At 38.0% G+C, this 13,383-nt stretch overlaps 1 protein-coding gene across 3 annotated transcripts in view; it reads right to left on the bottom strand.

The window, feature by feature from the left end:
• The window catches only part of SUGCT (succinyl-CoA:glutarate-CoA transferase), a 313,399-nt gene extending 301,483 nt beyond the window's left edge, over positions 1 to 11,916 (bottom strand). Inside the window, exons 1-6 of one of the 3 annotated variants that reach the window (XM_064668271.1) lie at positions 11,579 to 11,817; positions 9,013 to 9,064; positions 8,846 to 8,919; positions 6,831 to 6,916; positions 5,972 to 6,022; positions 1,576 to 1,696 (exon numbers count right to left, since the gene is read on the bottom strand). In XM_064668271.1, the coding sequence (XP_064524341.1) occupies positions 1,576 to 1,696; positions 5,972 to 6,022; positions 6,831 to 6,916; positions 8,846 to 8,919; positions 9,013 to 9,064; positions 11,579 to 11,744 (550 nt within the window). In that variant the 5' untranslated portion in view covers positions 11,745 to 11,817. Of the gene's footprint in view, positions 1 to 1,575; positions 1,697 to 5,971; positions 6,023 to 6,830; positions 6,917 to 8,845; positions 8,920 to 9,012; positions 9,065 to 11,578 lie in introns of all 3 variants that reach the window. The other 2 variants (XM_064668278.1, XM_064668265.1) reach the window with 2 other exon arrangements.
• Between the last annotated feature and the right edge of the window lie 1,467 nt (positions 11,917 to 13,383).

Raw genomic sequence — 13,383 nt, 5'->3', positions numbered from 1 at the left:
TAGCAGAGAGTCACAAAAGTGATTAAGAGATTGGAGCATCTAACATATGATGAGAGGGTTTTGTGGTTTAGGAACAGTATTCCCCAGTTTAGGGTTCCCACCGAAACACTCCAAACCACACGCTGCTCACTCACTCCCATCCTCCCTCCCTCTCCCCTGCAACGGGATGGAGAAGAGAACTGAAGGCACAAAATGTACAGACTGGGGGCTGAGATAAGAACAATTTACTGGAAACAGCAATGAGAGAAGAAAACAGTAACAGCTACAATATCGATAACAGAGGGAACCAGCACTACCTGACCCCTCCCCTCCACCACACTTACTCGACCAGAAGGGACCCCTTCCCCCATCCCCTGCATATAACCTGAGGCGGTATAGAATAGTCATAGTCATGCCTCCTCCTGCAAAATTTAACCCTGTCCTGGCCAGAATCAAAGGCCAAGCTACCTCATATAGACTGGCGCTTGGATGTAATTTTTATCATTTTTCATCATTATGGGTACAACAACTAAAAAAAACCAACCAACCAAACAACAACAAAAAAAAAACTTAAAAAAAATTCCAGTTGTGTGATTATATGCACAAACAAATGTGAAAGATATTGTGGCAACTAGCCACTGACCAACGTAAACATGTATTCAAAGATTCTCAGCAAGCCCTGCATATAACTGCTTGTCATCTTCAGACATTTGCCACACAAACATGATAAATACATCGCAAGAGACTAAAAAGTTATTTGAATTTTGATTAAATTACATCCATATCCAGTAACTAAAAAGCCAAAGCCATTTATTCTTCAGAAATTCAGAGGCATAACAGGTTCATAACTAAGATTTTAAATCCATCTAAAAAACCATCTAAATATATCTGTAACTTGTTTTACATTAATTTCATTGTAATATTAGAATTTTAATTCTAGTACTTAATCAAGATTTTTTTAAGTTGATTTTTGCTGAAGTTTTTAAGTGTTTTTACAGACTTAAAATTATTTTTAGATGTATGCAGTTCCTGATATTCATATGTCTGTTTTCTTTTCATTCTTCCCAGCTTTTTAAAGTACCTACAACTCTTCTACCATTTCAGTTACCAGGCAGTAGATTGTAGCAAAGTCACATAAGGCTACCATGAACATGTAACTGCACAATTCTGAAGAGAGAGATACTTCAGAGCAGTAAAGAACATTGAGATTACCAGATTTAAAACCTGCAATATGTAAACAGATTCAGCAGAACTTCTGAGAGGGGAAAAAAAAAAAGAAATCTGAGTTTTCAACCAGTTCAAAGCAAAATCCACAGAGGCCAGTCAATCCCAGCTCCTTCAAAATCAGTAGGAATACGTAAGGGTGGCATGGTAACATCACTGAACAACTTGTAAGCTGTTGACATGGTTGCTGCCTCCCAGTTTTTCTACACCTGCTTTTGAATTGAACAAACTCACTATCTTTCAATTTATCTTAACTGACATCAAAGTAACATAATTCTAAGTAACCACATGACTTTTTTAACACTTTGACTGGAATAAAGGAAATAATGAACACAATTGAAAATAATTGAACATAATTGAAAAAAAAAATACCTGTTATTGAACAGTACACTATGTGAGGAGCAACATTTTTAATGTCTTCATAACCTAAACCCATTTCAGCCAGTTTCCCAGGGATGTAGTTTTCCACAAAAACATCAGATGCTGCTGCAAGCTTTAGAAAAGAAATGGATGAGTAAGATTTGTTAATTAGCTTCCAAAAGTTCAATACATTCCTATGTATTATGTAATTTAATTTTAAAAACTCAATAATCAAAATGGCTCTAGTCTTTCTAATAAGAGAAAACTTACAAGCCTAGAGATATTTTTTTGCCTGTTAGACTGTGCATTTCTGCGAACTACATATTAGAGACATCGCATATCTAGAAAGAAGACTGTCAAAATCCTAAAGTGATTAGACAAAACTGTGATATTACACATTGATGTGATATTATCACATCAATTTCCTATGGCTTGACAACAGTTTACAGAACAATCTTCACCTATATACTTGCACTTACCTTGAGAAAAAGTAGGTAGAATGTATCTTCATCCTTCATTTCTTTTCTACCTTAGAAATAATTTTAATTGGTTTTCATTTTCAAATCATTGATTACAATTAGACCAGCTTCTATAAACTAGTGTCATCATAACAACAATCACATGCACTTTTGTTTTAGCATGTCAGCTGTTCAACCAAATTTAAGGCCAAAGAAGCGGCCAAGTCTTCTTCTGAAGAAACTGATTCTTATTTAGACAAGGCAGCACTCAACTTATAAATGGTTTAATTTGATGCACAGAAAAGACATTAATAACATTTATAGTAACTACATGTGGCATATGGCAAAGGTGCATTTTAAAATATGTTATTAAGTATTTTTAAAGTGGCTATGTCAAGGACCTGTAGGACTATAATGAAATAAGAAACAGATCCTTAATTAGGCAAATACAACTGGGACAAGCTGCTAGGTTTTAATTGTATGCCTTTATGAAAAATAAAGGAGGTTTTACTTTCTATTTAAATTCATCACAGTTCACACGTAAATACTTTTTAAACTGGTAATGCTACAGCCTTAGCCTAATTCAGTCGAGAGAGAAAACTGGTTAAAAACTATATTGCTTTCGGCAGGATTTTATGATGTCTGCAAATTATAGTGATTGTAAGGGCTAAGAGGGTTTGAAAGTTGTTGTCCATCTCATATTGAAGAACTATCATCTCCTACAAGCCACTGAGGAAGAAAGCCTGACACACGGTACTGTAACATGATGAGTAACTCTGGACTTGGTAACATACATGGGATGACAATGATGAGGATACAATGACTTGGGCCCAGTTTAGCAGGGTATATACTCTCAGAGAAATGAATTTTCAAGACATCCTACAAGTGCTGCATCAGCTCTACAGCTAAAGTTTTCATGGCACTTGGAAACAGACTTTAATGCATAAAGGCAGCATTCTATGTATGGTACTTCTTTTGATGCTCACTGAACCCACAATTCTGCCATTGTGGAAAATGGATTCAGACTCTGATCCAAACAAACCGTGTGTTCTTAAAACAAAGGAATTTTCAGTCTTAATAGAGTTTTAAGTCCATTGTCAACTGAAATGTCACACTTTATGCCCTACAAATCCTCTAAATATATCACCTGTATTTTAACATCATTTAACATAGCGCTACAACACAGACCTGAGTATCTATTCCAGATAGGAACTGATATGCTCAACATCTATGTCTCAGGAAATAAAAACTGGCATCACTCATGCCAAAGTATATTGAATAACAAGTAACAATGCTACTAACTTGTTTAAGTAAACTATACATACCTTTGGGAAGTTTTCTTTGGGTTTTTGTTGGGGTTTTTTTGGTTCATTGTTTGGACATGTTTTTGGTGGGGGGGGCGATTTGGTTTTCACAAGAACTCCACAGAGGAGAATGTGCATACGCACACATATAAACATATATATATACACACATATGTTTTGTGTGTGTACATATATACGTGTATTTGCATTAATAGTTTGCTTTATCAAGTAAGAGAGCATGCATGAGATGCATTGACTCATCAGCTAAAAGTAGTGGAAGAGAAGAAGTGCCATCAGCTCCCAGCCAATTAAATTCCCCCAAGTCCTTCATGAATAGATAAGTTAATTAGTTAAGGTTAAATACACAGGAGAAAAGTATCCTCAAGGTTCTTAAAATGAGCTTCTGACAATAACTCTTGAATAACGTTCTAAAGAGATACTGAGCCATATTACTACAAAAGGATGCCAAAGTATGAGGCTGGTGCACATACCACCACTGAAGAGAAAAAAAAAATATATTCATTCAGGAAGACATAGAAATATTTGGAAGGCAGTTAACAGTGAGCCAAAACACATTAGAAAGAAAAACAGGGCTACAAGTGACACAGAATAAAGAAACAGAAAAGAAGATCCAAGAATAATTTTGTGGAAATCACCTAATCACATATGAAACAACAGACCCTTGCAAAAATCTTTTGTAGTGCTGTGCCAAAGGATGAAAGGCAGCAAGAACTCCTGATTAACAGATTTCTTCAGCTCGCTTGATATTACTGACTGAATTATCAAGTCTGTGCTGTGTCATACAGCTGAAGACTCACCAGTCCTGTTTTTAACACGATTCCAGATTGAGATTTGCCTTCATCTACCTATGTAAAATTTCTGAGAGAGGGAAATACAATCTATTCTAACCATGCTATCTTTCTTAATAAAAAAAAAAATTATAACGTTGTTACATTTCTTTGTAGTGTTTAGGCTTGGACAAAATTCATATTTATGGATGAGGAACCAGTGTCACAAACTTGAATTTCTGCTTGTCATCAGTTACTTTACAGACATGAACACTACTTTTTGTAGTAACAAATATAATACTGAACAATTTCAATTCTATACACATCTGTCCTGATATAGCAGGAGGCAACAGGAAACAAAAGCCTGATAGCCAACTTTCCCTTTACACATACTTTTTGACAGAACTCCAAACAGAAGTTCCATTTGAGATGCATAATAGAATGTTAAGGCCTCTGCACCAAGTGCTTTCAAAATATATCACTCTAAATCAAGCAGAATGATGGACAACTCCACAAGTAGAGTGACAAATAATGCCTAACCAGTTCACGATGTTGCTATATCACATAGGGATGCCATTGATTTAAGGAACAGAAATCTATAGTGATGATTAAAGCAACTTTATTAAAGGATACAAACTGGTTTTATCTCCAGGTCATCCTAACTCATAGGCCCAGCTGCCTTTAACTCTTTGAACACCTCCAGCCCACACATGTGTAATCAGTGGACACTGCATAGAGTAGTTTTTCTTTCACCATTTGTAAAGGTCAAGCAACTAATTAGTCTTCTTATGCCCGAGGAACAATTTTTATAGCCCTTACTTAGAATATGACTACTTCAAATAGACGTCTGTGTTATACCATGAAAAATTATACCTAATGACAGTTTCTGTTTCCAAATTTTTTAGAAGATAAACATACAACTTTTTAAGAAATCAACAATAAATGGTTCTGTTCTGCAAAAAGAAAAGGCATTCCGGAATCCTTGACTTATAAATTCCAAAGATTTCCATATGAAGTACCTTTTACATAGCTAAAAAGTCACAAGTATCAGAAAACTATCTATTTCCATTTCATGCAATATTCCCAAGAGAAAATACTACCAGACAAATTCCACTTATTGCATGACACATACAGTCTCACTGTGAAAAAGTGATTGGAACTGACACTGAAACAAACAGTAACAGAAGCCAGCTGTTAGTACTGCAGGGCTTAAAACCCAGCACTAGCAAGTAGCAGATCTTATATTTCTCAACAAATAATAAAGGGATGACAAAGCACAACTATCACAGAATGGGAAATAGGATGCTTTTATTAATTTTTAAATAGAAAAAAATGGATCACCTTTAAAAGACTCTAAAGTCAAACACTGAAAAAGAAACAAATACTAAGTTTGACCTACAGGACAATATTTCTCAGAAAGAGATAGAGCTACTGAAGTCATGAATACACTGTAACATTCAAAAAACTTCAAATACAGTATCTCCTCTTTCTCAACTGCTCGCTGACATCATAAGATCAGTCCATCTTTAATTCTTCTAATGAAGTACTACAGCAAGATCAAATACAGCAGCAGTAAGAGGAAAGCAATAGGCTATTAGACCATTTCCTGACAATATTTCATTTGATGACTTTGATGACATTTTTGTGCAAATTTTATATCTAAAATCATTAGAAGTTACACTGAACATTGAGTCCAAAAGCACAGAGGCTATATACTGCAATTTACCAAATCAACTGTGTACATACATTTTTTAATTATCAGACTTCAAATTAATACTTGAAATGCAGAGTTTAATCTTTATTACTCAGGATAACAACAATACAAAATAGGCACACTTCGCACGCTATCAAAACCTACCTCTCTGATTAGCTTTGCTCCTTTTGAATCCTTCATGTTGATAGCTATACTCTGGGGATTAAAAAAAATACAATAGTAATTTATGTGAAAACCCTTCTGGTGACCATAAGCCTCTTCTACACATAACCAACAGTCAAATTCACACTGCAGTTAATTTGGATAAGTAAATTATAACATATACCCCCCACTTCCTTCTGAAAAAAAAAAAACTCTCTCAGTAGAGCAAGCTGAACTGTCTCACCAATGGATCAGACAAGGTCTGAAACAAGTCTGACAGATGTGCAGCTGGGAGCTGCACCATATGCAGTCTCTTCACCGTATATCTGCACAAGACTTACTACTGCAAATACACATGGGGACACCAGAAACATTTGTTTCAATGGCAACAAGCCATTAACCAATTCAGGTATATCATGAAACTTCATTTTAATTCCGAAGTTTCACAAGCTAACTTTAGCCAACCTCACTGTGGTATAATGCCAGCACTCCTTCAGCTCCAGGTGCCAGCTGATGCATGTCAGCTGACCTGATGCACCTGAAAAAAAGGATTGTTTAATTAAAATAACCTTTATTGTCAGCAGGTTTCATTTTCAGTCAAGTTGCACCAGCAACTGAAGACTGGAAGGAGTACTTTTGCTTTTTGAATTTGCCTCAGCTGTCCACAGCACCATACCAGAGATTTGCAGGCTCTTTTGTTCAAAAGCACTCTCGGTTATTCTCAAATTTATTCATCATAACGGAAGGCCAATGTAACTATTGCTCCATTATATATACATTGAGAATCCAACTAAGAAGTTTTATATATTCAGTTGTAGTCACAGAAAACTTAGGCTAATGTTCAATTCCACCCTCCATTTACCTTTTTATTTCTATTGACACTGAGAAAGTAAACACTTTCTGTCCCAGCAAAAGGTGGGCCCCAGGCTCTTGTATCATCGCCAGCTCCTGAAAGAAATACCATCACAGGTTTATAATTTTCCAATATCACATTGCCAACAAATAAAAAGAATAAAAAGCTTTCCTCCAACATCCCATCGAAATCATCTAAGCTTCATCTAGCAGGCAGGACAAATATTAGTTTAAAATATATATTTTCACTGATTTATATCAAAAACCACCTAAAACAGATGTAACTAAGCAAAGCGAACAAAGTGTTTGCTAGTGCTGGGATTACATTTAGTCTTTAAAATACTAATACAGCCACACAGCACCAGTGTATTTGCAGGTTTTTTGGTTGCTTTCTTATTTGCGGGTTGATATTTTGGTTGTTTGGGGTTTTTTGGGGGGGTTCTTTGGGGGATGGGGGGTGGCAGGGAAAGAGGAGTTGGGTTTCTTTTGGTGGTTTGTTTGTTTTAACTTAAGTAGAGTTCCAATGCCATTCTTTTAGGCAATGTGGAAGAATTTAGTAGAAGCTCTTGCTGGACCAATTCACAGTGCACGTGGTCAATAAGCTATTCCTGAAACACTCCAGACGCAACTTCAAGATACCACTGACAGACAACTGATTAAGCTTCATGCTGCAGAAACAAAAAGAAGCACTTCCTATAGCTAGTGCAATGACCCATCTCCAGCTCTTCCAGAAATCCTGCCTTACAGAATAGAAACAAATTACCCAGAGTCCAATCAGAAAGAGCTACAGAAGTTTCTGCATCTGAAAACACAAACTCAAAGGTTGTTAATCTGAGCTTTCAGCACCAGCATCTTCATTCAAATTCAGAATTTTCCCTTTTCAGGGAACTTTCATCTCTATGCAGAAATACCAGATCCCGGACTTTAAAGATACAACTACCTCACGCTGAAAATAACTGTTGTTTACTTTGCAAGATTATGAAGAAAAATTTCTCCAACAAGGTAATGTTTAATTAACAACCTGAAACTGTAGTAGAATATTAAATTTTTTCTCAGGAGACAGTTGATATAGCATGCCAGGTCACCTTGTATTCTACCAGCCAAAATTCTTGCCAAGCCCACTAAGTCTGTATATTATTACAGAAAAGCAGTGCCAAGAAACAACATATCTATTTTAAATGCTCCTATTACCTTTCTTCCTTTAACACTAAAATGAAAATTAAAGTGCCTGTCATTTTATCAGTAATCTAATGCTGAGTAGTCAGATGTATTCCTATTTTTAATTATCTACCACACTTTTGCTCAGAGGGAATTGAGATGAAGATTCTGAATTCTCAAATAGGCAAACCACCTTTTCCATAACTATTACGTAACTAATTGCTGGAAGGATTTGTGTGCCCTCAAATTTTGCATGCTAAACTCTACACTTAAAACCCTGTTTTAACCTTCTTATCATGTTACATAAAGCACCCCATTATACACATAAGCATTCACAAGCCCAATTTAAAATTGAAGTAAAGTCCAAACAATTCAAACAAAATCAATTCAGCTTTGAGCAAGGCAATAAGGCACTTAGTAAGTGATGACTCTACCATTTTGAATATTAACATCTAAAAAAAGTCACCTGACCTTACAACTTCAACCTTCTCATCTCATTTCTAAATATAGACATAGACTATTTCTGACCAAAACACACCTACTGGAGCACAATGTTAAGCTTAAAGCAAATAGATCATACTTGTATAAGCAAAACAAACATACTAATAACCAGTTCTTTAACATGACAGAAAGAGTACCACGATAAAAAAACATTCCTCAAACTTGAAAACAGCTATTACTTAGCACAATATCATTCACAAACTGTCACAAAAAGCACACCATCAAGAAATAAACATAGTATTGAAAACTTTTGTAAATATTTATATAGACAACGTTGCATTGTCATTCATATATTACTTAAAACACATAAACTAGTATTTGTTAAGCTAGCTCACATTCTTATTACATCTAAAATAGAAATCTTACCCGGTCTTTCCACTTTGATAACTTCAGCCCCTAGATCTCCCAAATTCATTGTGGCAAAAGGTCCTGCAAGCACCCTGTAATATTAAAGAAATATTGTTTTCTTAGTTTTTCCAAAAAGAATATTTGCATCTAGACACACTGTTCCAAATTACAGACAAAACACAAACCTTGTTAAATCAAGAATTTTCACACCATCCAATGGCTTTACATTACTAGCATCTGTCAAGAAACAGAAAACAGTGACTTTCATCTTAAAAAAAAATAAAATAAAATTCAGGAGTGTTTCTCATCAGTTGTCTGAAACACTGTTTTTATGCCTCTGTCCCCTCATCTCCCTCCCCAAATACAGGATAATAATCTCCAGGGAGATTCCTGTTAAACAAGTTAATAAGTTTTGGATTTTAAGATAATATGCAGACTAAGGAGTATTGTGAAAACATGCCTATCTAGGAATGGCCATGTGTTTTGCACTTTCCGAGCCTTTAGGACGGGAAGGCTCAGGCTGCCACCTCAGTGAGTTGCAGGTGTTGAAAAACAGTTGTGCCAGGTAAACACCACTAGCCCTCCAGTAGAACCTCAGTCTTATCAAGCCAGGTGTACCATTTGTTTCACAGTGACACTACTCTGTTTACCAAAAATACGTAAACAGCTTTACTGAAGAACACAGCTCCCAAAAGTAAAAATATACACAATTTCAATTTAAAAAAAAAAAAAAGGTCCACCTTCTCTATTTTTTCCAAGCCTTTTAGAGTTGCACCTTATTATTTAATGGCTCATCCATTCTCATTCTGAGCTGAGTTGCAGGAATCCATAAAGATATTTCTCAAAGAAGCCTATAAAACATCAAGATTAGCCTGTAATTATGTATTTATGCATAACTAAAACTAATTATCATATCACTCATATTATGGCATCATCAGGGATGATGCCTCTTCATTCAGGGATTAGGCCTCTTCCATAGTTGGAACAGAATAGGAGAGCACAACCGTTGCCTTGGAGACAAACAGACCATTGTGAACTTTTTTTAATGCCGATAAATAACAGATGTCCACAATAATGAAGAAATGCAAGAAAGAGGAGAGATAAAAAGTTTCCTTTGGAAAATCTGAGGAAAATAATAGACCTGTTAGTTTCTTCAGACTAGAAGATCACAAATGCTCACAAAGAAAATATACAGGACCTAGAGCTGCATTTCAGCAAGTCAATAATTTGCTGAAACAATTAAAACAGAAAGTGTTTTGACTATCAGAGAAGCAGCAGTTCCAGTACACTAATCCTGAGTACAGGAATGCTATCTATTGCAGGAACATAAAGAAATAAAACCATATCACAAACAGACACAAGAGATCAGAATTGATCAGTATTACCTAGAAACATCTCCTGGGCTTTTTTTTGGTTAATTTTTGGTGGGTTTTTTCCTTTCCTCGCTAGCTTCCAAAGTGGGTGTGTACCTCCCCAAGTTTTTTGTTGGAATTCTGGTTCAATAGGCTAAATTTTCTGAAAATGTGAACTCACATTTTCTCTTGTATTTTTGCTTTTAATTATTCCAGTAACTTGATGACTGAAAGAAAAATCCACTCTCCCTGCTAGAACTATATCCTATATGTAAACTCTCAATTTCCATGATGCTTGAATTTACTGTGAATTGGACTATCATATGTATCTTTTATAAATAACTTCGATTAAGAATAAATCGACCCAGTTACTCTCGATATGATTTACATTCTTTAGTTAAGCTCAGTAAGCTATCCCAAAGTTAGCCTAACCTAACAGTATGAGTAAGGAACAAACAAAGAAGAGAAACTAATTTTTATAGCATATTCCCAAATGATTTCCTTTATACTTTTAAGTGACAGAAAAGGGCACCAACAAGAGAGCCAATTAACGCATTTTTGCATCAATGCAAATTAACAGTCCTCATTCCAATTACATTCAATTCCAGAGGACATAGCTCCTCAAGTCTATTGTCTCTACTTTGACTGCACAATCAATATTTTTTACTTTATCCATGCAGCAAGTTATAATCAAGTCCATCACTACTGTGGATTAATTCATGATCAATGGGTACATTCCACCGTACACACCTGGTACTTTCATCGTGGGAGAGAGACAGAAATGCAAACTTCCTTCAATTCTACTGCCACCAACGCTATTGTTAACTATTTTTCTATGTCACTAAATAGAGAGAAACGTGAAGCTAGAGAAGAATTACTTTGTTGCAGCTTGGATTTATTTTCCTTCATTTAAAAAGAGAAAAAAAGGCACAACTGTACGAAGTTTGACTTTTGTAACCTTTGGGAAAAAAACAGGCCTGAAACTGGGCATCTGGCACTTCCCCCGCCTCCACCAGCCGAGGCTGCCCCGAGAGAGCCGACACGCTCCGTGCCACAAAAGCTCCGGAGCCTCCGGCAGCGCGCACGGCCGCGGGCAAAGTCCGGCCGTGGGCAAAGTCTGGCCGCGGTGATCCCACTGGGAGCCCCCCGAGGCTGCAGGGGCTCGCCCCCAGCGCGGTGGCTAAGTGCCCCCGTCCGCCGCTCGCCCCCGCAGGAGTCCCGCGTCCGTCCCGCCTGCCCCCGCCACAAAGGGAAGCAGCTCCGACCCCCGCCCCAGCCGCACGTCCCAGGGCCACGGGCAGATTACACGGGCAGGGGGGCTCAACGCGGCGAGAGACGGGGGGCTGAGGAGGAGCAGGAGGAGGGCGCGGCGCGGCACGGAACAGCACGGCACGGGTACCTGCCGGGGAAGCGCCTCCGCTCCGAGCCCCGCCGCCGCTGCCGTTGCCAGAGGAGGCGGAGGCGGCGCTCGGGCCTCTGGCGCTGCCGCCGGCAGCTGCGGAGCACGGGTTCCTCCAGAGCCCGCCGCAACGCCCGCTCCCTCTTCCCAGCGCGGCGCGCAGCATCTCCGCCACGGCAGCCACCACTGGAGCCACCACTGGAGCCACCACTGACCGCCTCGGCGCAGGCGCCGCTGCCACCGCCCCCTTCCCTTCCCCTCCCGCACCCGGGCAGCCTTACAGTGTCCCGCCCACTGCATCGGCGGGACAGCTCCGCTCCCATCTCCTCTACTGTAAAGCACTCCCGGCTGGACTTTACAAAGCAGGAAAGCGCCTTGCAGATGTTTGCAGCAGGAATCCTGCTGTTCTGGAAGCTTGTACTTGCAGTTCGGCGTACAGACTGTGACATGCGACATTGCCAAGAAGGAATAAAAAGTAAAATGCCTGCTCCCCCCCCGCCATCCCCGAAAGGTTTTCGGCACTTACTAAGGTAGGCAGCTACACTGGATGCCATTATATCTGCTCACTGGCACCAGGTGGATCCTTCACAATTCTTCACTGAAGGTGCAGTATTACTTACACTGTAAGGTGTATCTTCAGCTGGCTGTGGAAGGGTTAGCTTGAATTGACGTTAAAGCAATTCGTCCCTGAGCGAAGTACAGTCTGACTCTTTTTAGTCCTATTTTAGGACAGAGTAGAAGACTTGTTATAGGAACATCGTAGTGTCTTCTTGCTCTGTAACAGGGTAAAAAAAGCCTGCACGCAGTTTTAGCATTTATTTATGAGAAATATGATGTGACGATAAGACAACAGTTGCATCTCAAGAGTAGCTGAAACTTTTGACAGCTTGAACATGAGCATTATGAATAGCACAGGCTTAAGAAATGTTGCATGTCAGAATTCTGAGGAAAAACACAGAAAATCTTCTACATTACAGGTTTGTTGACTGGACATGCTATGCATAATGCAAAGTATGACATAGATGCTTAAAATCCTAGAAGTAATTTGGATTTGTCAACAAGAGGAAATTAGTCAGTTGAATTATCCCAGTATAACTCAAAATGTACATAACACTATGTATTTCTAAATTTCTTTGGTGTGGAAAGGGTTTAAATTAAATGAAGCTGTCCTTTTTTGGAATGAGACCGATCAGACAAATTTGTAACTTACGTTGATAAACTGTATTGTGTAAACATGCACAATAGTAGATAGAAAATTAGTCTTCTAGACTAAAGGATTAGCAAAAAATTTAAGTGAGCAGGTTTAGCCTCTTTCCCTTTTAGAATTAAAAGGATATTGTCTCATTTTGCACAGGAAAATTTTATAATGTAGTGGAGAGCTGAGTTCACTGAGCATATAGTTAGTTCTTGCCATTGAAAAAAAAAAGTCAACCCAAAGCAAACCCCAAACCCCAAACAACTATTTAAAGCCAAACAAAAGCAAAACTGGTATATAAAGCATAGAAACATTCTGCTTATTTTAATGGTTAATCTGTGTTCTGTGCTGTTCTGAAAGCCCCCTTTAATTTTCATATGTGACAATATCCTAAAACCAAGTAGTGTTGATACAAATAAAAAAAAAAGTCTTTATTATTTTTTTGTACGGAGTTCTTGAGGATTTGCATTAGTATACCTGAGAACAGAGCAGGAATGGTAATAACACTGTTTAATTGCTGCTAAATATGAGGTTCTCCTCAAAGAGCACCGTTTGCCACGAGTTTGTATGAGTGAGTCGTTGCCTGAGCTACTACTCCACTGAATTGCTG

The sequence above is a fragment of the Pseudopipra pipra genome, chromosome 1 (genome assembly GCF_036250125.1).
Source record: "Pseudopipra pipra isolate bDixPip1 chromosome 1, bDixPip1.hap1, whole genome shotgun sequence".
Lineage (NCBI taxonomy): Eukaryota > Metazoa > Chordata > Aves > Passeriformes > Pipridae > Pseudopipra > Pseudopipra pipra.
Note: the sequence above shows the minus strand (reverse complement) of the source record. Positions and strands in the feature narration are given on the sequence as shown.